This window comes from Antechinus flavipes, chromosome 3, assembly GCF_016432865.1.
Source record: "Antechinus flavipes isolate AdamAnt ecotype Samford, QLD, Australia chromosome 3, AdamAnt_v2, whole genome shotgun sequence".
NCBI classification, from domain to species: domain Eukaryota; kingdom Metazoa; phylum Chordata; class Mammalia; order Dasyuromorphia; family Dasyuridae; genus Antechinus; species Antechinus flavipes.
Window position 1 is genome coordinate 609,101,719 of NC_067400.1, and position 21,976 is coordinate 609,123,694.

Genomic DNA, 21,976 nt, shown 5'->3' on the forward strand with positions numbered 1-21,976 from the left:
ACAGTCTCAGGACTGAAAGTTGTGTAGCCACTGGGAAGTCAGAACTTCCAGCATGGAAAAATATGCCGCTTGTAGTTTCTTAAAAGGGAGCAGGAGTCCTAGTTTCAATTCCAAGGCCTAAAGCACTAGGATTCTCACCTGCAAGAAATTAAGGTCCAGAGTACAGTCAGAAGAGCAATAACCATACCTGCCCTTGGATCATTGCACCTTGGAAGCACCAAAAACTTACAGATCCCCAGAACTAATTCTGAAAACAGCAACATAAAGATACTTGGGACAGAGCTTAACTTTAACATAAAGTTAAAAGTCAAGAAACAAGCTAGAAAAATGAGCAAACAACAAAAAAAGAACCTGACCATAAAAATCTACTATGGTGGCAGTGAAGATTAAGACACAAACTCTGAAAAAGATAGCAGTGTCATAACAGTCAAAAGCAAAGCCTCAAAGGAAAAATGTAAATTGGAGACAAGCCCAACAAGAATTCCTGGAAAATATTAAAGGCAGTAGCCAGAAGCAAAACAGTCTGTTAGAGAAGGACAGAGTAAAGAGAAAGAAATGAATGAAGTGGGAGGGTATGCAGTAATAGAATGGAGAAAAATTCAGAGAAACCATAGCTTTAAATAGGAATGAGATGAACTTAAATATAAAATGGATGTAGATAGCAGAATAGATTAGAAACCAGAATCTAACAATATGTTGTTTACAAAAAACACACTTGAAACAGAAAGACAAACAGAATAAAAATAAGGGATTGAAACAGAATCTATTATGGTTCAGCTGAAGTTAAAAAAAAAAAAAGGCAGGGGTAGCAATCATGATTTTAGAAAAAAGTTAATGCAAAAATAGACCTAATTAAAAGAGATAATCTGCGAAACTGTATTTTGCTAAAAAGGTACCATTAGACAATGAAATAAATGCATATTAAACATATAAATGCCAAATGCATAGCATCTAAATTCCTAAAGGAAAAGTTAGCTGAGTTACAGGAAAAATAAACAGTAAAATTATGCTACTATGGGACCTCAACTTACTCCTATCAGAACTAGATAAATGTATAAGTAATATAAATAAGAAAGAAGTTTAATAGACAAATAGCATTCCAGATAAGTCAGGTATGCTAGGTCTCTGGAGAAAACTGAAAAGACAATAGAAAGGAGTACACTTTCTTCTCCACTGCATATGGCACCTTTATAGAAAATTGACCATATATTAGGGTATAAAACCTCAGAAACAAATGTAGAAAAGCAGAAATATTAAATGCATTCTTTTCGGACCTCAGTGTAATAAAATTAGATCCCATAAAGGGTTATGGAAATAGATTAAAAAATAATTGGAAATTAAATAATCTAATCCTAAAGTATGAGTAAGTTAAAAAACAAATCATAGAAACTAATAATTTCACTAAAAAGAATGACAGCAATGAGAAAATTCATAACAAAATTTGTGGGATGCAGTTAAAGCAGTACTTAGGGGAAAAGCTATCTTTAAATGCTTACATTATCAAGTATCAAGAGAAAGTGAAGGTCAATAAATTAGGCATGCAAATAAACAAACAAACTAGAAAGACAAATTAAAAGTCACCAATTAAATATCAAAATGGAAATGCTGAAAATCAAAGGAGTGATTAATAAAATTGAAAGTAAAAAAAAAACAACACAACTACTAAACCTAGAAGTTGCTTTTATAAAGCAAAATTAGAGGTAATTTGGTTATCTTGATTGGTTAATTTGATGATGAGGATGAGGATGTAGTAAAAGAAGAAGAAAACCAAAATACTGGTATCAAAAATGAAAAGGGTAAATACATCACCAATGAAGATGAAATTAAGCAATTATTAAGAGCTATTTTGCCCAATTATATGCCAGTGTGTCTGACGACCTAAGTGAAATGGATAAATATTTTTAAATAGATCAGATTAACATAAGAAAGAAATTAAATGTTCAAATAACCCCATTTTAGAAAAAGAAATTGAATCAATGAGCTCACTAAGAAAAAAATTCCCAGGCCCCTAGGTAAATTCATAAGTGAATTCTAGCAACTATTTAAAGAAAAATTCTAATACTATATAAACTATTTGAGAAAACAGGCAAAAAAAGGATCCCACCAAATTCCTTTGATGACCAGGAAGAGCAAAACTGGAGAAAGAAAATCATAAACCAATTTTCCTTAAATTGATGCAAAAATTAAAAATAAAATAGCAGCAAGGAGATTACAGCAAAGATCATACACTGACCAAGAATGCAGAGTTGTTTTAATATTAGGAAAACTATCAGTATAATTGACCATATCAATAACAAAAATATCTCAGTAAATGCGGAAAAAGCTTTTGACAAAATACAACAATCATTCCTAATTAAAAAGATACTAGAAAGGATAGGAATAAATGGAGATTTGCTTAAAATTATAAAATTTCAGGGCATTAAACAAACACACATAAATCATGAAAAAGAAAAATGCCACTAACAATTACTACAGAGTGGGCAGCTAGTTGGTGTAGTGGATAGAGCACTAGTCCTGAAGTCAGGAGAATATGAGTTCAAATGTGACTTCAGACACTTAACATTTCCTGGCTGTGTGACTCTGGGCAAGTCACTTAATCCCAACTGCCTCAGCAAAAAATAAATAAATATATATATAATAATTGCAGATAATTTAAAATGCATGGGAGCCTACCTGCCAAAATAAACCCAAGAACTATATGAACATGATTCATATGAACAAAACATTTTTCATGCAAATGAAAATATCTATACAATTGGACAAACACTAATTGAAATACTAGCAGATCAAGCCAATATAATAAAAATAATAGTTCTACCTAATTTATTTGCTGTCATCCCACTCAAATTACCAAAAATTATAAAATTAGAAATATGATAATAAAAGTCATTTGGAAGAACAAGTGGTCAAGAATACCAAGGGAATCAAAGGAAAAAATAGAAAAATAGTGTCATAGTACTAGTTTTCAAATTTTATCACAAACAATCAAAACAATATGGTCTCACTAAGAAACAGAGTAGATTGGTGGAATAGATTAGGTACATAATGCATAGTAGTAAATGACCATAGTAATCTAATGTTTGATAAACCCAAAGATCAAGGGTTTGGGGATAAAAAATAACTATTTAACAAAAATTTCTGGGAAAACTGGAAAACAGTTTTGGCAGAAATTAGTTATTGACCATTATCTCACATCATATATCAAGATGAGGTCGAAATGGGTATATGATTTAGACATAAAAGGTAATATCATAAGCAAATTAGGGAATCATGGGAAATTTTACCTAATCATATTTATGGAAAAAAGAGGAAGTTATGTCTAAACAAGAGATAAAAAGGAAGCTAAATGGTTAATTTTATTTACATTAAAAAAAGCTTATGCTCAAAGAAAATGAATGCAGCCCAAATTAGAAAAATACCAGGAATCTGGGGGAAGGAAGAATATAGTAAGTTTCTCTTAAAAATGCTTCATTTCCCAAATATATAGGAAATTGATCAAATTTACAAAAATCTGAGTCATTTTCCAACTGATAAATGGTCCAGTGATATGAAGGCAATTTTCAGAAGAAGACATCAAAGCTATTTAAACTCAGATAAAAAAAATACAAATTAAAACAACTCAGAGGTACCATCTCACAATTATCAGATTGGCTAATATGAAAGAAAAGGAAAATGACCTATGTTGTCAAAATTGTGGCAAAATTGGGTTACTAATGTACTGCTGATGGAATTGTGAACAGATCCAGCCATTCTGAGAACATTGTGGAACTATGCCCAAAGAGCTGTAAAAATGCACATACCCTTTGACCCATTAATACCACTAGTAGGTCTGTATCCCAAAGATATCAAAGGAAAAAGAAGTATAAATATCACATATGTACAATATTTATAGCAGCTCTTTTTCTGATGGCAAAGAATTGGAAATTGAGGAGATGCCCATCAATTGGGAAGGCTGAACAAACTGTGGCATATGTTTATGATAGAATACTATTGTGCTCTAAGAAATGACAAGAAAGATAGTTCTGAATTCTTACATAGGAAGACTTATGTGAACTGATGCAAAGTGAAGAAAAGAGAATTAAGAGAACACTATACACAGTAACAGAAATTTTTGTACAGTGATCAGTTATAATTTGGCTGTTCTAATCATTGAAAATAATCCAAGACAACTCTGAAGGACTTGTGATGAAAAATTCTATTTATCTCCAAAGAGGAAACTGATGGAATCTGAGTGCAGATTGAAGTATAACTTTCTCACTTTCTTTTTTTTCCTTGCTTTTTTTTTTTTAAACAACATGACTCATATGGAAATAAGTTTTGCCCAATTTCACATATATAATTGATGCTAATATTTCTTTGTCTTCTCAACAAGTATGGGAAGGGCAGACAAGAGGGACAAAATTCTGAACTCAAAATATTTTTAAATGTTAAAAATAAATATATTTTTTAAAAAAGAAATTAATAAATTTAAATGAAATAATGGATGATGAAAGGGTCTGTTTAGTGAACATCCTGATGCTGCCTCCTATAGGCATCAACTAAATAGTAAATTACTTCATTAGCTAATTGGTCGGTCAGTCACTAAGCATTTATTAAGCACTTACTTTGAAGCGGGCACAACACTAAGCACTGGACATGTAAAGACAGGCAAAATCACCCCTACCCCCCAAGGAACTCTCCTTCTAATGGGGGAGATAACATACACATTACTAGTTCCACATAGGCTAAGCAGCCCTTTAGACCAACAAAGCCGGTCCCTAACAATCAATCACCAAGCATTTATTTAGTGCCTAGTGTGTGTCATGTGTTGTGTGAGACACTGTTAACAACAAAGAATGAATAGAATCACTATTCACAAGGCATTTACATTCAGTTGAGCATATAATTATATATTTAAAATCAACTGAAATTGTTTTTGTTTTTATCGATCTACCTTTTAGAGCACTTTATATTCAATGGATGATAGAATTATGGAAGAGAAAATGATTCCCAGCTTCCTGGATACTACCCAAAGTGAGACCTATTGTCCTCCCTCCCTAGATATCATTCCAAGCTCAAGCCTAAAAGCCTCAGAGAATCTCTCTGAAGGTAAGACCACTGTTATATGGAGTATGCATTGTTACTAAGTCCTCGGCTCAATAAATCTCAGACCAGAAAAATTTAACCCAGGGTCCATGAATTTGTTAAAAATATATATTTTGATCATTATATCTCAATAGAGGGTATCTCAAAAGTCTTAGTGGAATTCTAAGCTTTAATAGTTTAAGTAGTAATGTTTAAAATCATAATATATAAATAATAAATAACAGCTCATTATTTATACTACTGAAGCTTAAAATTCCACTAAGACTTTTGGGACTTGCATTTTCCTTTGTAATCCTATGCATTTTATTTTATACATTTAAAAACATTCTAAGAAGAGACTCAGAGGCTTCCCAAGATTTCCTGTCAATGCCACAGTCTATAGAGTCATCAAATTTTCATCAGGTGGTCCTTTCTTGGAACATTCCCTTTGTTTCGCTTCTTACCCAGTGCCTGATTGAAGTGGGATTGGGATAAATTGAAAGCAGAGAGGGATCCACCCGTTTCTAACTAGTGTGGAATATTTCAAGAACCTTTGTTTAATTTCATTTTTAATTATATTTCTTTCAATTAACAAAAGTGCATCTTTTCTCCCTTCTATTCATCCCACCCTCAACTGAGAATGAAAAAAACAAAACTCCTGATCCATACACAATGGTCTACTAAAACACATTTCCATATTGATTATGTCCAGAAAAGTATATCTTATTCTGCACTCGTGAGTGTTTTATCTCTCTGTCAGAAGGTAGATATATGGTTCATCTTGAGTCCTCTGGAATCATGGATGTTCATAACATAACCAGATTTCCAAAGTCTTTCAAAATTGTTTATTTTGCCATAGTGTTTTCGTTTTATAAAATGTCCAGCTGACTCTGTTCCTTCACTCTGCATCTGTTCTTATGAATGAATCTTTCCATTGAAATCACCTCCTTCATCATTTCTTAGGGCACAATAATACTCCATCAAATTTATATACTGTAACTTGTTCAGCTTTTCCTTAAATGATGGCCATCCCTTCTGATTCCCATTCTTTGCTATCTCAGGAAAATCTATAAGTATTTTTGTACCTCCTTAATTAGAATTCTTTTAAATATTTTTGCATTTCCATAATTAGAGTTCTTTTTATAATTTTTTGAAATATGATATTCAGTCTCTTAATTTTGGATCATTGTGTTTATGTAATCCAACAATTTTTAAATGTTTTCTTTTCCATCCTTTTTTAAATTCCAGCTCAATTGTTTTTGCTATGAGACACCTTACATTTTCTTCTATTTTCTTCCAATATTTTGATTTTAAAAATAAATTTCTTATCATTTCATGGAGTCATTAGCTTCTATTTGATCCATTTTAATTTTCATGGAGTTTATTGCTCAGGCAAGGTTTTGTACATCATGCTAAGCTGTTAATTTCCTTTCCATATCTCTCTTTTCTTCATAATTTTTTCTTCAAGTGCTCTCATTTCATTGATAAAAACATTTTTAACTCTTCTTTCATCTTTTCTGAAACTTCTAGTTGAATCCTTGCCTGAGTTGTATTTTTCTTTGAGGCTTTCTTCCCATATATTTGAGATTCATTTTCTACCCTTTGGGCTTGAGCATCCCTTTCTCCATAATAACTTTTAATGATGGATTCTTTTTTTCCTCATTCTTCCAGCTCATTTCCTGACTTTGGAGCTTGATCTTAGGGCTGGGCTGTGTGCACTTCTGAGGGAAAGTCTGGGTAGTCTTGCCATTTGTTTCTTGAGAATTATAATATTTTTGAGAATAACATAGAGAACTATGTTATTCCAGGACTTCACAGACAGCCCAAATGCAACCTGAAAGCTTTCGGTGCATCCAAAGGGCGATGATCCAGGAAAAACTTGATTGTTGCTCCCCTGCAGTTCTTCAAGATCCTGATTGGGGTTTGGGTCTGAGCAACTAATAGACTGCTGCTAGACCCTGTCCTGATCCAACAACCCTCATTTGAAATGAAAGAACTTCAGACTTCTCCTAGGTCTCTAATTCTTGAACCTGCTTCAGTCTGTGCTAGAAACAAGATTAATATACTGTACACTGAGAAGGGGTCAGTTCAGAAGAAAGCAATAGACGTATGACTCAGACCTCCATGAGCACAGCAGAGTCTCAGTTCCAGCTTCTAGCTTTCCCCTTTTATTCATTAGGACAGTAAGAGAACATTTTTAGATTTACCTCCAATACAACCCATAAGCACGCCAGCCATGTGCCCAGCCTTGTACTGTGTTATAACATTGCTTGAGTCATAAGGGGAGAAGCTGGGGTCTCTGCCTTCCAGCATCTCAAGTCCTCCTCTCTCTGTTTCCAGAACCAAAACAAGAACAAAACATCAGTACAATTAACGAGTATGCATATGAAGGAACAGACATTAACTATGAAGACCAAACAGAAATCAAACTGGGAGAGGTAAAGAGCAACCCAAACTCTGAGCCCCGACTTTTTGCAAAACCGATAATACATCCTTTATCACCCCCACACTGTTTATTCAAGATCATTTCATTGCTAACGACTTAATTGTTGTGATTTGATCATTTCAATTGTGTCTGACTCTCCATGACCCTACTTACGGTTTTCTTGGCAAAGATACTGGAATGGTTCGCTCTTTCTTCATTTCTGAGGCAGACAGTGCTCAGGGTCACACAGCTAGGAATTTACCATTTCCTTCTCCACTTCATTTCACAGAGGAGGAAACTGAGGCAAGCAGATTATGTGATTTGCTCAGGGTCGCAAGCTAATGTCTGGGCTGGATTTGAATTCAAATCTTCCTAACTCTAAGCCAGATGTTCTATCCACTGAATTATCTAGCTGCCTCATTAACTTTGACCAAGTTTTAAACAAGAAAAAGGCATTTGATTCCTTATATTCCCAAAGTGAGTCTGATCCTAGCTCAATTCCTTGGGTGCTGATAGAGTCCTGGCTTCCAGAATTTGGAGGCGATCTCTTTCTATTGCAATGGTCCAAAGACATCCATACAATACAAGTTTGGTCATGTTTGACCTTGAGGACAGCAGAGAAAACATATGGTTTGCATGGTACAGGAATCAGGGAAACATGAATCTGATATTGATCATTGTATTTCCATATGCAACATGTCCAGATCCTTATTACAAATATAATTTCAGAAAAACCTGAGTTCAATGCAGCCTTAGACACTTATCAACTGTGTGATTCTGGGCCAATCCTTTAATTTCTGTTTCAATTTCCTCAGTTGTAAATAGTCATAGCAGTCCCTTCCAGGGTTGTCATGAGGAACAAATGAGATAATGTTTGCAAAATGCATAATACATATATGTTCTCTTCCTTTCCCCTTCCTTTATTATCATATGTATATTCTTTTATTTACTTAAAAAAAAAAAAAAACATGGGCTGCAAGGTGATACATAGAGTGTTGGACCTGCAGTCTGCAAAGTTAATCTTCCTGAATTCAAATCTGGCCACAGATACTTACTAGCTATGTCACTTTACCCTGTTTGCCTCAATTTCCTCATCTGTCAAATGAGCTGGAGAAAGAAGTGGCAAACCATTCCTGTATTCTTGGCCAAGATAACCCCAGATGGTCATGAAGAGTCAGATAAAAATGGAATAACAACATGCTGCAGGTATTGTGCTAAACTCTGAGAAAGGCAGCCCTCTTCTCCCAAGACTGGTTAACTCCTCTTGGACTTCTCTTTCTGCATAGATAACAACCAATGAAATTGAGCCCTTCGGCTCTGTCAAAATTCCCATAATCTTCAGCCCAGTAATCCCAGGATCTTCGGAAGCCAGGTTTCAACTCACGTTCAAGAACCCTGATTGCCCTCCGGTAAGTGACACTATTCCCTATAGTGTTCTGCACACACAAGGGATTCTTTTCTGCAGAATGGACAGCTCATGACCCAGGATGTGGGAGATGAGAGGCAGAGGTGATGGAACAGAGGAGGAAGTGATGGAGCTGGGAGGTGAGGACAAAAATCAATGGGAAGGAACTAAGTCATAGGATGTTCTGAAACCTCATAAAATAGATGAGAAGCAACAGGACCATTGCAATATTCTCCTCCTTGGTCCTCCACCTCAAGTGTCTCCATCTTCCACATGTCTGTCAATGATTTTCCTTTTGCACAGATCTGACCATGTCGCTTACTCTCATACCACTCAAGGCACTGAGTTAATGAAAATAAAATTTCCTGATAATACAGATAGAAAATTATATACAAAATAGCTACAAAGTTCATGCTGGTGGAAAGATACAGTTTTAGCATGAAGTTGTTAATAATGGAACAAGTATTTCAGAAGGCACAACAGAAAGGTGGGGCACAGATGCTTCAAATGGAAGCATTCAAATATCACTAGTTTGAGGGAAAGAAAGTGGTGGCTAGGGAAGGAAGCTGTCGCTGAGGCAGTCAATAACTTATTTTAAGGCAAGAGATTGGTTATGCCCTGCCAAAGTAGCAATAGTAAAGTTGATTTGCTAAATAAGACATAGAAATTAGATTGAGGGATGGAGGTGGAGCTGGGAGTATACTAGAAAGCAGGTAGTTTCTACTCCTGCCTAATGGTCAAGGCAAGGTTGAATGGAGTCCTGGGATTTGCCTGGTGATGAGCATTTGAGGTATTCACCTTTCCATCATCAGCCAGGTCAGCTCCAATGCTGAGGAGATTATTGGAGGAAAGGGTAGACTGAGGAAGAACTCTGAGGGATTTGGAAGAAGAGCCATGGAAGTTCCTTTCATTTGATGATGATTAATAAGTGGACTTAATAAATTTATTGACTCACGATAGACATTTTGTCAATTTTGTGTTTTCGAATCTAGTTATGTTTCACAGCCATTGGGGTTGCTATTATTGTGCCTGTCTGGGTTCCAAAACCAAATGTGGATCTGAAGATCTGCATGTATGATCGATTGTATCAAAATGCTGTCGTCATCCAAACCAGGTGAGCCACCCATCAGGGAAGGAATGGAATCCTCTCCCATAGATGTTCATCTCCATCCCATGTCTTGGGTTCGAAGGAAGTCAGGCAGGCAGGCCAAATGAAATGAAACTTATTCTATATGAGTCCAAGAAACATTGGAATCCAATGTTTCTATTGCAAATATATTTTTGTGCTCTCTGCCTTGTGATACAGGGAGCAGGAGGCAGTCAATAGTTAACAAATATTTATTAAGTTATTGTTATCTGTCCTTTGTTCTCCAAGAGAATATGACATCGGGGACGTGATGCTGTAACAGGCAAATGAATTGGATTTAAGCGCAATGTCACCTGCCTCACTTTCCCCTCCAGAATCACCTGGGTCCAGTGGCAGATATAGATCAGGCTGACTGGAAATGACCCTGGATGCAGCTTTTTAAGCTGAGGTCTTCAACAGGTCTCATTTTGATCCATTCTATAATTAAGGCTAGATAGAAATTGAGGCAAAGAATCTCCTCTTTCACCTCGTCCAAAAAAATCTAAATAAATAAATTTATGAATGAATGACTCTGGGAAGGGAAGACCCTCAGAGTTTCTGATGAAAGCAGAAATAATTGCTATTTATATTCAATCTGAATCAATCAGGACCCAAACAATGACCAAATGGGGCCTGGCCTAAGACCTATTGGTGGCAGATTAGAATCAGAGTGGTTTTGGTTTAAGGCTTGGTCACATTTAACTGTTTCTGAGGATTCAATAGCTCCCTTTAATTCAACATTCAAATTTCTTCAGTTATTCTCCACTTAATGGGTATTCACAATTGTCTCTATATTTTTTCAGGCAAAATTAATAATACGACTAATGCTAGTATATGTCAAAGTGGTTATAAAGTTTTACTTAATGACTTTCATGAGGTTCAATTCAACAATTGCTTCAGTGCCCATTGTGAGCTTGGAAAGGGTAAAACCAAAATCTACCAAGTCTGCAAGGAATAAACATTCCACTTGGGTGATATGAAAGATATATTCCTCTCCAATAGCGTTAACCAAAAGCAAAACAACAATCCTGAAACAAAACGCGTTCACTTACTATAAGAAAATCTACATTTTAAGAAATTGCCGCCTACTTACATATGGAAGGGAGGATCAGGAGGGAAAAAAATATAATGAATAGCTCAAATGAGATGATTTTTTTTTTTTTTTTGGACAATCTCCAGTGTGTGTATGAGACAGCTAGATGGTGCCATAGTGCAGATAGTGCTGGTACTGGAGTCAGGAAGACATCTTCCTGAGTTCAAAATCCAGCCTCATATACTGAGTAAGTCATTTAACACTGCTTTCCTCAGTTTCCTCATCTGTAAAAATGAGCTGGGGAAAGGAAAGGACAAAGTGCTCCAGTATTTCTGACAAGAAAAGCCCACAGGGGGTCATGAAGAGTTATACATGACTGAAAAACAATCAAAATAATCATTATTCTCTCCAGAAAAGAAAAACACAGTCCCAGCTTCTTTGCAGAGGTAGGGGGTGAGAAGTATGGATCACTGCATATAATGTCAGAAGTTTTCAATGCTGACTATTTTTTTCCATTTTTTATTCTTTGTTATAAGGAACAGATATGTGAGAGAGGAAGAAAGGAGAGCTAATATTAGAAAATATAAATGATATGTGAACAAAACCTACCAAATGTAATTTTTAAAAGGAAATGTACCATTCTATGTTAGGAGGGGGAGGAGGAAAAGGGAGAAGAGAGAAATCAGAGTTTTCCATCCATCAGTTAAATCAACACATTTATTAAGTGCTCACTATATACCAGATATACTAAAAGCATAAATACAAAAGTGAAGCCATCCCTACTAAGTAGCTTTGTTATTGTTGAATTGTTTTTTGGTCTTGTCCATGACCCCATTTGGAGTTTTCTTAGCAAAGATCCTGGAGTGGTATGGCATTTTCTTCTCCAGTTCATTTTACAGATGAGGAAACTGAGGAAAATAGGGTAAACTGACTTGCCCAGGATCTCACAGATAGTAAGTACCTGTGGTCAGAATGGAACGCAGCAAGATGAGTCTTTTTAGTTCCCCAGCACCATCTAGCTGCCCCAAGTAAGGGGTGGTTTGCATTCTATTTATCCATCCTGTGGATGTTGTCTCCTTATCCAGTTGCAGACTAATATCACTCATGGAAATGCATCCTTTTCAATCTCCTCAGTGGCAGAATACTTTGGTTCTCTAAAGATACCTCTAATCTTTGGCAGCAGCTCTGAAGTTTTTCCAGACCTGAGAACTGATTGATTATTATTTGGGCCTAATAACCGAGGGCTAACTAACTATAAAGAAGCATGTTTTTTTTTTTTTTGTATGACTTTTAACTAGCTCTAAATACAGTTTCCACTTTTTTTTTTCCAAATAGTGGCCAAGTCCTTAAGAAAATATATAATTTCATATAATAGTTTAATTGTATATGTTTCTTCCTTAATGATTCTAATGAGCCAACTACATGACAAAGTCCACAGAACCCCAGATCTGGAATCAGGAAGAACTGAGTTCAAATACAGCTTTAGCCATGTGACTCCGGACAAATCATGTAATCTTTTTGTTCTCAATTTCCTCGTCTGTAAAATGAGTTGGAAAAGGAAATAGCAAACCATTCCAGTGTGTTTGCAAAAAAAAAAAAAAATCAATATGGGATCTTGAAAAGTGAAGAGTCAACACAACTGAAAATGACTGAATCGTAACAATTTAAGTATTCTTATCCCTGTTTTATAGGGTAGCTAGGTGGTGTGGCCATCTAGAGTCAAGAAGACTAATCTTACTGAGTTAAAATTTGACCTCAGACACTTACTAGCTGGGTGATCCTAGACAAGTCACTTCACCCTGTCTGCCTCAGTTTCTTCATCTGTAAAATGAGTTGGAAAAGGAAATAGCAAACCATTCCAGTGTGTTTGCAAAAAAAAAAAAAAATCAATATGGGATCTTGAAAAGTAAAGAATCAGCACAACTGAAAATGACTGAATCTTAACAATTTAGGTATTCCTATCCCTGTTTTATAGAGTAGCTAGGTGATGTGGCCATCTGGAGTCAAGAAGACTGATCTTAATGAGTTAAAATTTGACCTCAGACACTGACTAGCTGGGTGATCCTAGACAAGTCACTTCACCCTGTCTGCCTCAGTTTCCTCATCTGTAAAATGAGCTGGAGAAGGAAATGGCAAAACATCCCAGTATTTTTGCCAAAAAAAAAAAAACCAAATAGGGTCATATGTGACTGAACCAAAACAACAAATCATCCTCATTTTAGAGATGAGGAAACTGATATTGCTGCAGACACACAGTGAATAAGACAGGCCTGAGTCTCTTAAGAACTAAATAGGTTTTTTCGCATTTCTCCTAAGTCTGGAGTCACCTCAGGTGACCACTTTGAAGAGGGCTACATGATTGGAATTAGAAAATTCAACTCTGTGTTAAAAAAAAATTGTTTCTTTAGGTTATTGTTATACTTTGCAATTAATAGATTCTCTCCTCACCCCAGTTTCAAAACCAACATCACTGCCTTAATGGTGAAGTTTTTGTTTTTGTTTTTGTTTTTTTGCCATATTAAAGAACTATGGTTTGTTGGTTTGGTTTGGTTTGGTTTGGTTTTTCAATAATAGAGGAAAAGGGGGTTAACTAGGTGGCACAGTAGATAGAGCACTAACCCTGAAGTCAGGAGGACCTGAGTTCAAATCTGACTTCAGACACTTAAAACGTCCTGGCTGTGTGACCTTGGGCAAGTCACTTAACCCCAATTGCCTCAGGAGAAAAAAATAATAATAAAGGAAAAATAAAGTACAATATGTTGTGTAAGTTAAGTAACCTAACGAGAATGCTTGTAAAATGCCTCCACATTACCTTGTGGAAAGACAAACTATGGTGAGCATTATCTGTAAAAACCTGGAAGAAAAAGTCGAGTTTCTTTTCAAGCCAAAGAACTTCCACATCCCGTCTTTTTTGAAAGGTAATGCTGAAGAACTAAAATTGGATTCAAGTTGGCATTCTCAAAGCGTTTTTAGCAGCCACAGTATTTATTTTTGTTCCAGAGGAAAATATGAGTTCATATCGATAATTACACAGGCTCCCATCTCTCTGGATACAGCCTCCAGCAGCCTTCCTCCCGCGCAGGAGAACTGAGAAGGGGAGTGGGGGAACCATTTTTTTCCCTTTGGGGGGTTATTTTTCACTTTTTTAAAAGAGGGGAGCTATCTCTTTCCTACAATATTCTGGATGTTTAATAAATGTTTGTTGATCAGTGATAAAATGTTTTTCCTCCTAGAGCAGGAAGTTTCCCAGCTCCGCACAAACCCCCAAAACTAAAAGGCTAGAGACCACAACACGACTGTATTTCTTGTTGTTTAGTCACTCAGTCATGTCTCACTCTCTGTTCGTGACCCATTTGGAGTTTTCTTGGCAAAGCTATTAAAAGTGGTTTGCCATTTTCTTCTCCAGCTCATTTTACAGATGAGGAAACTGAAGATAAGCAGGGTCAATTGACTTTCCCAGGATCACATCATGCTTTATACATCATGTTTCTATTCAGGGCAGATACTCTTTCCACTCTGCTAACTCCCTTCAATGCATTTCTGAGCGAGGCAAAATAATTGCCAAATCACTTCACATCCCTCTGCCTCAATTTTCTCATCTGACAAATGAGGGAGTTGGACTAGATGGTTTCTGGGGTCCCTTCCAATTCCAGAGCTAGAATTCTTTAAAGTCCTTTTACTCAAAATGGAATTTCTTTGTCATTTATGTGATATACCCTAGACGTCTTTGTCTGAAAAAGGAAACCAGATCTCAGTGCCCAGAGCACCATGGTTACTGTTAAGAATGGGCCATTCTGATGTACTTGTATATTCATCTAAGGAGGAAAAGATGCCAATTTATAACCTTCAGAAGCCAAACTCAGAGACCCAAGGTGGTGATGTGGTAGCTTTCATTTTTCCACAGGTTTACATGGGAACATGTAAATTCAACAGCTTTGTTGAGTGGACTCCCATCCCTCAGAGAAACTACCAACTCCTAGAGACCAGTGAAACGTGATTGGACATTTAAATTAGACTTTGAAGGAATTTGAATGTTTCAAAATGGCAGCCTGAGGTAGAATATTGATGGGCTAGATGGAATTCCAATGAGGGAGACACCGGTCTGAGACTCTTCTGTCTGAATATCAATTGCCATAACTAAGGAGGTTTAACCCTGGCATAAGTTTAGTAGAATACAGGGTGGAGAGGGGAGATTCAGAAATTGCTATGGCACATCTTGGAAGAAGAATTATACCCTTGGTCCCAGAGGGGAAGATCAGAAACAGTCGATGGGAGAGAGAATAAATTTCAGTTCAATATAAAGAAAAACTCAATAACAGAAACTATCCAAAAAAGAATGGGTTCCCTCAGAAGGCAAGAGGTCCCCATTCAATCACTCCTTGAGGGGAATTCCCCTTCTTTTTGAATCCCTAGCACTTCACACTATGTCTACTTTTGGTATTGACTTGACTGTGAGTGATTGAGCAAAGGCTGGATATTGTAGAGAATTACTCATCAGTTAAATTAAACTGGACAAACATTAAGTTCTTCCAATGTGCCAGGAACTGTGCTGGGAATTCAGACACAAAAATGAGTGTGTAACCTCAAGGAATTTAGCTGCTGATTCTGTTCAGATCTAGATCAGTTCAAGTGACCTGTGAGACCCTTTTCAGTTCTGAGTTTCTGTGATTCTGTGTCTCATTGCTTTGTGTTTCTCCTTAATAAGTCAGAAAACTAAGAAACTGAAGTTGTGTTGTTTTTTTTAACCATTTTTCCCTCAAAGCAGGATAGTTAATTAATTCACATTATAGCTAAATCCACTCTTACCATTTGCTTTGGAAAACCAATTTGAATTTGATTTAAAGCAAAGCAAACATAAAAGCATCCTCTAATAACTACAGGAAATACTGATTTTAGATACCACATTTCCATGTAGCCATGATATTTGCATTTCAGGACCCATTAAAAAGAAAAAAAGGAGCCCTGGGTGTATGTCTGAATGGCAGAGTTCAAAAGAAATTATTAGTTGTAATCAAAGAATCCCAGTTCACTACACCAAGTCAACACAGCAGCAATAACAAGATTTGGAAAGCATTAGTAACTGTATGTATACACAGGCATATGTGGCTTAAGCGGGATGCATTATCGGCCCATTTTATGGTTTTACCAAGAGATAGAGGTAATTGCTTTTGGATTATCAAATCAGTCCAAGAAGAGCTTCTAGCATCCTTCTAAATGACTCCTGTAATGGAGAATCCCTGACAATATTTAAATAACATAAAAATGATTACAACTGAGTACATATTACCTAGGGGCTGCTAGGGGGCGCCATAGTGGATAGAGCGCCAGGCTCAGAGTGGGGAAGGTTAATCATCCTGAACACTTCTTAGCTGTGTGACTCTGGGCAAGTCGCTTCATCCTGTTTGCCTCAGTTCCCTCATCTATAAAATGAACCAGAGAAGGAAATGGGAAATCATTCCATCTCTTTGTCAAGAAAACCCCAAATTGAGTCATGGAGAGTTAGACCCAACTGAACAACAACATAGATCCTAACATTTTAGTAGTTTTCCACTCATTAAAGGAATGCATATGTGATTTAAAAGTAGCACGTTATGTTTTTGTCTGAATTCTCTTGTCACTTAGAATTTTCCTCATTTGCATAGTTATAATAATTTTGTATTTTGTTCTTTTGTTCATTTTGTGTCACTTCGTAAATCATCTCCTATTTCCTTGAATTTCTTCTTTTTTGTTACTGCTTTTGGTACAGTAATATTTCATTACATTCACACACCATAATTTCTCCTGTTGTTAGATTTATTTTCTATTGCTTTTATAAATACTGCTGCTATGAATATTTTCATAGATAGAAATGTTTCTCTTGCTATCAGTTATCTCTTTAGGAGTTATAAGTCCCAGAATAATGGGATCATTGGGTCAAAGGATAAAAACGTGATTGTAACATTTCTTGCAGAATTCCAAATTATTTGCCAAAATTATGCATATTTTCATAGATAGAAATGTTTCTTTTACTATCAGTTATCTCCTGGGGAGTTATAAGCCCCAGAATGGGATCTCTGGGTCAAAGGATAAAAATGTGATTGTAACATTTCTTGCAGAATTCCAAATTTTTTGCCAAAATTATGCACATGCATTTCCTAGAAATGGTTCTCTTACTATCAGTTATCTCCTTAGGAGTTATAAGCCCCAAAATGAGATCATTAGGTCAAAGGATAAAAACATAATTGTTACATTTCTTGCAGAATTCCAAATTATTTGCCAAAATTGTTGGATCAATACACAGTTGCAACAGTTATGAATTAGTGTATGCCTGTTTTCTACATCACACTAATGCCTCTAAGTTAATATTTCGATCTTTTATTACCTTTGTCGGTTTGAGGCAAAGTTGATATTTCAGATATATCTTGCAATTTTGATTCCTTATGCTCTTCTCTCATAAATTTGCCCATACCCTTTGGGTTATTTACTGGGAAATTGTTCTTAGAGATTTGTATCAATTCCTTGAGGATTTTAGACATCAGCCTTTTGTCAAAGAAGTTTCATCCAAAGATTTTCTTTAAATTCTAGCTATATTTATTTTACTTGTAAAATGCCTTTTATTTTTCCAAAATAAAAGTTGTCAGTTTTTTGTCTTTTACACAATTCCCTAAATCACAATGCTTTATTAATTCTTCCCTAATTCATTGCCTCTTAATTTTTAATATTGTAACATTTTCCTTTGTCCATTTGGAGTTTATTATGTATATGGCATAAACTCTTGGTCTAAAGCTATTTCTCTCCTGGTCTCCATGAAGTTTTTGTAACAGTTATAGTTGAATTAAAAGTTTATTTCCCAAAGTACTTTATGTTCTTCTGAGATTTATCAAAGCCTAGGCTGCCACTCTGCATTCCCTTCTGAGTCTTGCTTATCCAATCTATTCTACTGAACAATTTTTCTATTTTTTTATCCAATACCAGATCATTGTGATAATTACTGCTCTGTAATATAATTTGAGAACTGATAATTCCAAAATAGGGGCTTTGTTCTTCCCAGAAAATTACACTGATTGGGGCTGTTTTGCTCTATTTTTGTTTTTGTCTCATGATTTATTTCAAGGGCACTATGGTGAGGGTAAAACTTAAGGAAGCTGGATTTTAAAGGGTGACCTTTTAATGGCTAAATAATAGGTGCTAGGCCTGTAGAAGGCATGTGTGGTTGCTCGTGTCTGAAATTTATTTCTTGAAACACCGAAATGCCTCAAAGTTTAGGCAACTTTTAAGAACCAGAAATTGTCTTGTGACAGAAAGGATCCAAGTATACTTCTAGAGAATGTTTGTACTCTTAGTTCAAACCCCTAAGGGGGGGGGGGGAACCCTCCCCCATCAGTGCATCCTGAGACCAGCTTCCCCCTTAAAGTTACTCAATATACAACATTACAGAGGAGAAAAAAAGAGTTATTTTAAAAAAGAAAAGTACACTTGAATGAGTGACTATTAATCCCAAAGACATATTTAATTCCTTCAAGTTATTTATAGCCCTGAGTATAAGGGTTCCTAGTGGGAGCTCTCACCCCACACAGCTCCCCTTCTATCTTGGTCTCCTCCCAAATAGTTGAAGATACTTTTCTCACTTCACCTCTCTGCATGTCTTTCTCTTTGTCTCTGTCTCTGTTTCTTTCTCTTCTCTCTTTCTGTGTGTTTCTGTCTCTGTCTCTCTTCTTTCTCTGTATGTGTCTCTCTGTGGATCTCTATCTCTCTCTGTTTTTCTCTATCTCTGTTTCTTATGTGTTTCTCATTCTCTATGTGTGTGTCTCTTCTTTTTCCTCCTCCTCCTCCTCCTCCTCCTCCTCCTCCTCCTCCTCCTCCTCCTCCTCCTCCTCCTCCTCCTCCTCCTCTTCTTCTTCTTTCTTCTTCTTCTTCTTCTTCTTCTTCTTCTTCTTCTTCTTCTTCTTCTTCTTTTTTGTCTCTCACCACCACATCCCTAGAACCAAACACACTTCTCCTTCCCCCAAAGGGGGAACTCTCCCCACACTCATTCTTCTTTAGAAGGAGGGGATGAATCCAAGTCCTGAGCCCAGGAGTAAGCTTCTGCCCTTGCTCTCCTTTCAGATCCAAAGCTGCCTTGAGGCTGAAGTTTGAAGTGTGCCCAGAACTGCAGAAACACATCGAACTCCTCCCAGAAACGGGTTACATCCAAGCCCAGTCTTCCTTCAGTGTCCAGCTCAAGTTCTTGCCCAAGTAAGTGGCCTTAGCACAAGCCTTTCTTTTGACTGGTATGGCCGCCATCCCTGGTCATCTCTCAGGATGAATGAGTCTCTGGTCCAGCGTGCCTTGGGGTACCCTTCTCCCCTTTGGTCAATTGTGAATCAAAAGCCCAAGGCAGATGTGGGCTCGTCCTGGCTTTAAAGGCCGAGGTACTCTTTCTGCAGGGCACCAGGAGGGCCTCAAACCTGAGCAGAAACCCCTGGCTGGTGGCCCCTGGGAGAATGCCCCGGGAGCGAAATGCCCAGAAGGGGCAAGTGGGATATTCCACTTTTGTCAAGGGGCTAGGGAATCTATTCCTGCTGTTATTGGATGGATGTTTCAAGGACCACCTTTTCCTGCTTGACTCACGGAGCATGGAGCAAGAAGGCAAATAGGGATAGGTGGTCCAGCTGCTCCTGCACAGATAAGGCATTGTACGGACCCTGCTTTTGAAATAAAGCTGCGCTCTCAGGGCCACCTTTGGGCATATTCTGCTTGTTGCTACCAGGGCCTTTCCAACTGCATTTAAGCAAGTCTCATCCTCTTCGGGAGTTCAAATTCAGCTTCAGACATTTATTAGCTGTGTGACCCTGGGAAAGCCACTTCACCCTGTATGCCTCAGTTCCCTTATCTGTAAAATGAGATAGAGTAGGAAATGGCAAACCGCACTTCTTTTTTTCTTTCTTTCTTTCTTTCTTTTTTTTTTTTTTTTTTTTTGCTGAGGCAATTGGGGTTAAGTGACTTGCCCAGGGTCACACAGGAAGTGTTAAATGTCTGAGATCAAATTTGAACTCAGGTCCTCCTGAATTCAGAGCAGGTGCTCTCTCCACTACACCACCTAGCTGCCCTGCTCCAATATTTCTTAAATCCTAAATGAGGTCACAAATTATCAGATAGGACCCCCCCCCCAAAAAAAAAAAAAAAACAAACAACAACAACAACAAAAAACAGATTCTAGTGGGAGAAAGTCTTGTAGGCTAGGAAAACTTATATAAGTAAGCTGTCATTATTATTGGTAGTGTATCATCCTGGGCCATCTTGTGCTTGGGTCAATTCAGCAATCCTTTGTTAAGTATATGGATCCTAGAAATATATATATTTAAACTTCTAGCTCACCATAAATTTGGGTTGATACAGCTTCTAGGTCTTGTGGTTCTTTAACCATCCATCCATCCATCCTTCCACTAAAGAGATGCTATACCGCTCTGTCAATACTTATCTTTGGACCCTTGCACAGATAGTTCGGTGTTAGGAAATAATCTATTTTTTAATGTAAGAAAAAATACTTGGAAAAGGGAAAAGGACCCACATGTGCAAAATTGTTTGCAGTAGCCCTTTTTGGTAGTGACAGGGAAATGAAAATTAAGTGGATGCCCATTGGTTGGGGAATGTCTGAATAAGTTATATATATTAATGATTTTTACTAAAGCTTTTTATTTAGAAAATATATACATGGGTAATTTTTCAACATTGACCCTTGCAAAACTTTCTATTTCAAATTTTTCCCTCCTTCCCTTCACCCCCTCCCCTAGATGGCAGGTAGTCCCATACATGTTAAATATGTTTAAATATATGTTAAACCCAATATATGTATACATATTTATAAAGTTATCTTGCTGCACAAGAAAAATCAGATCAAGAAGGAAAAAAGACCCTGAGAAAGAAAATAGAATGCAAGCAAACATCAACAGAAAGAGTAAGAATGCTATGTTGTGAGCCACACTCAGTTCCCACAGTCCTCTCTCTAGATGTGGATGGCTCTCCCCATCACAAGATCATTGGTACTGGTCTGAATCATCTCATTGTTAAAGAGAGCCACATCCATCAGAATTGAACTTCTTATAATCTTGTTGTTGCCGTGTATAATGATTCCTGTTTCTGCTCATTTCACTCACCATCAGTTCCTGTCACTCTTTCCAGGCCTTTCTGAAATCATCCTGTTGATCATTTCTTACCGAACAATAATATTCCATAACATTCATATACCACAATTTATTCAGCCATTCTCCAATTGATGGGCATCCACTCAGTGTCCAGTTTCTTGCCACTACAAAAAGAGCTGCCACAAACAAAAAATAGTAATTTTAAAAGAAAAAGAATTCTTGGGAGAATATACATAATCACGTTCTAAGAAGAAAAATACCTTTTAATTCATTTTGTAGTGTTTTTAAAAATACATTTCTAAGTATCCATCATTCTTTTGTGTATGTGATTTTTTTTATCTCTCCATTCCCCAACGGGGCAAGGATGGTAATTTCTGGTTCTTTGACCTTGATCTTGCCTCACCCACCATGATCCTTCTGCACCGCACCAGATATCAACAAATATTACTAGAGTTAAGTGCTAGATTGAATTTCTCCTGCAGAATCAAATGTCTATCAGGTTGCTCCACCCATAAATTCTCTAGCAAAATATTAACTAAGCCAGTATTGAATCCTTGAGATCCCCCCAAAAAAATTTTAATAGAGAAAAATAGAGGGAAAATAGCCCAGTTTTCCTTTGATTATCATTTTTGATTACCTGATGAAAGACAAAGCATCTTTGTTTTTTATTCAGAACTCTTGAAAGAAATAGGCAAACCTCATGATCACAAAAACTAGATCATGAAAAACTAGAAGAAACCTTGAGATCATCTAGACCATGTTTCCAATAAATCAGTCCAACTTCTCTGAGGGGAGGGAAGAGAGGAAGAGTTTTGCAAAA

At 36.7% G+C, this 21,976-nt stretch overlaps 1 protein-coding gene across 1 annotated transcript in view; it reads left to right on the forward strand.

Moving 5' to 3' along the window:
- Window positions 1-21,976, forward strand: part of CFAP74 (cilia and flagella associated protein 74) — a 132,863-nt gene that overhangs the window by 65,854 nt on the left and 45,033 nt on the right. The window contains exons 18-22 of the mRNA XM_051988786.1: window positions 4,941-5,088; window positions 7,405-7,502; window positions 8,776-8,898; window positions 9,887-10,008; window positions 19,139-19,267. Coding sequence (XP_051844746.1) covers window positions 4,941-5,088; window positions 7,405-7,502; window positions 8,776-8,898; window positions 9,887-10,008; window positions 19,139-19,267 — 620 coding nt within the window. The remainder of the gene's footprint in view (window positions 1-4,940; window positions 5,089-7,404; window positions 7,503-8,775; window positions 8,899-9,886; window positions 10,009-19,138; window positions 19,268-21,976) is intronic.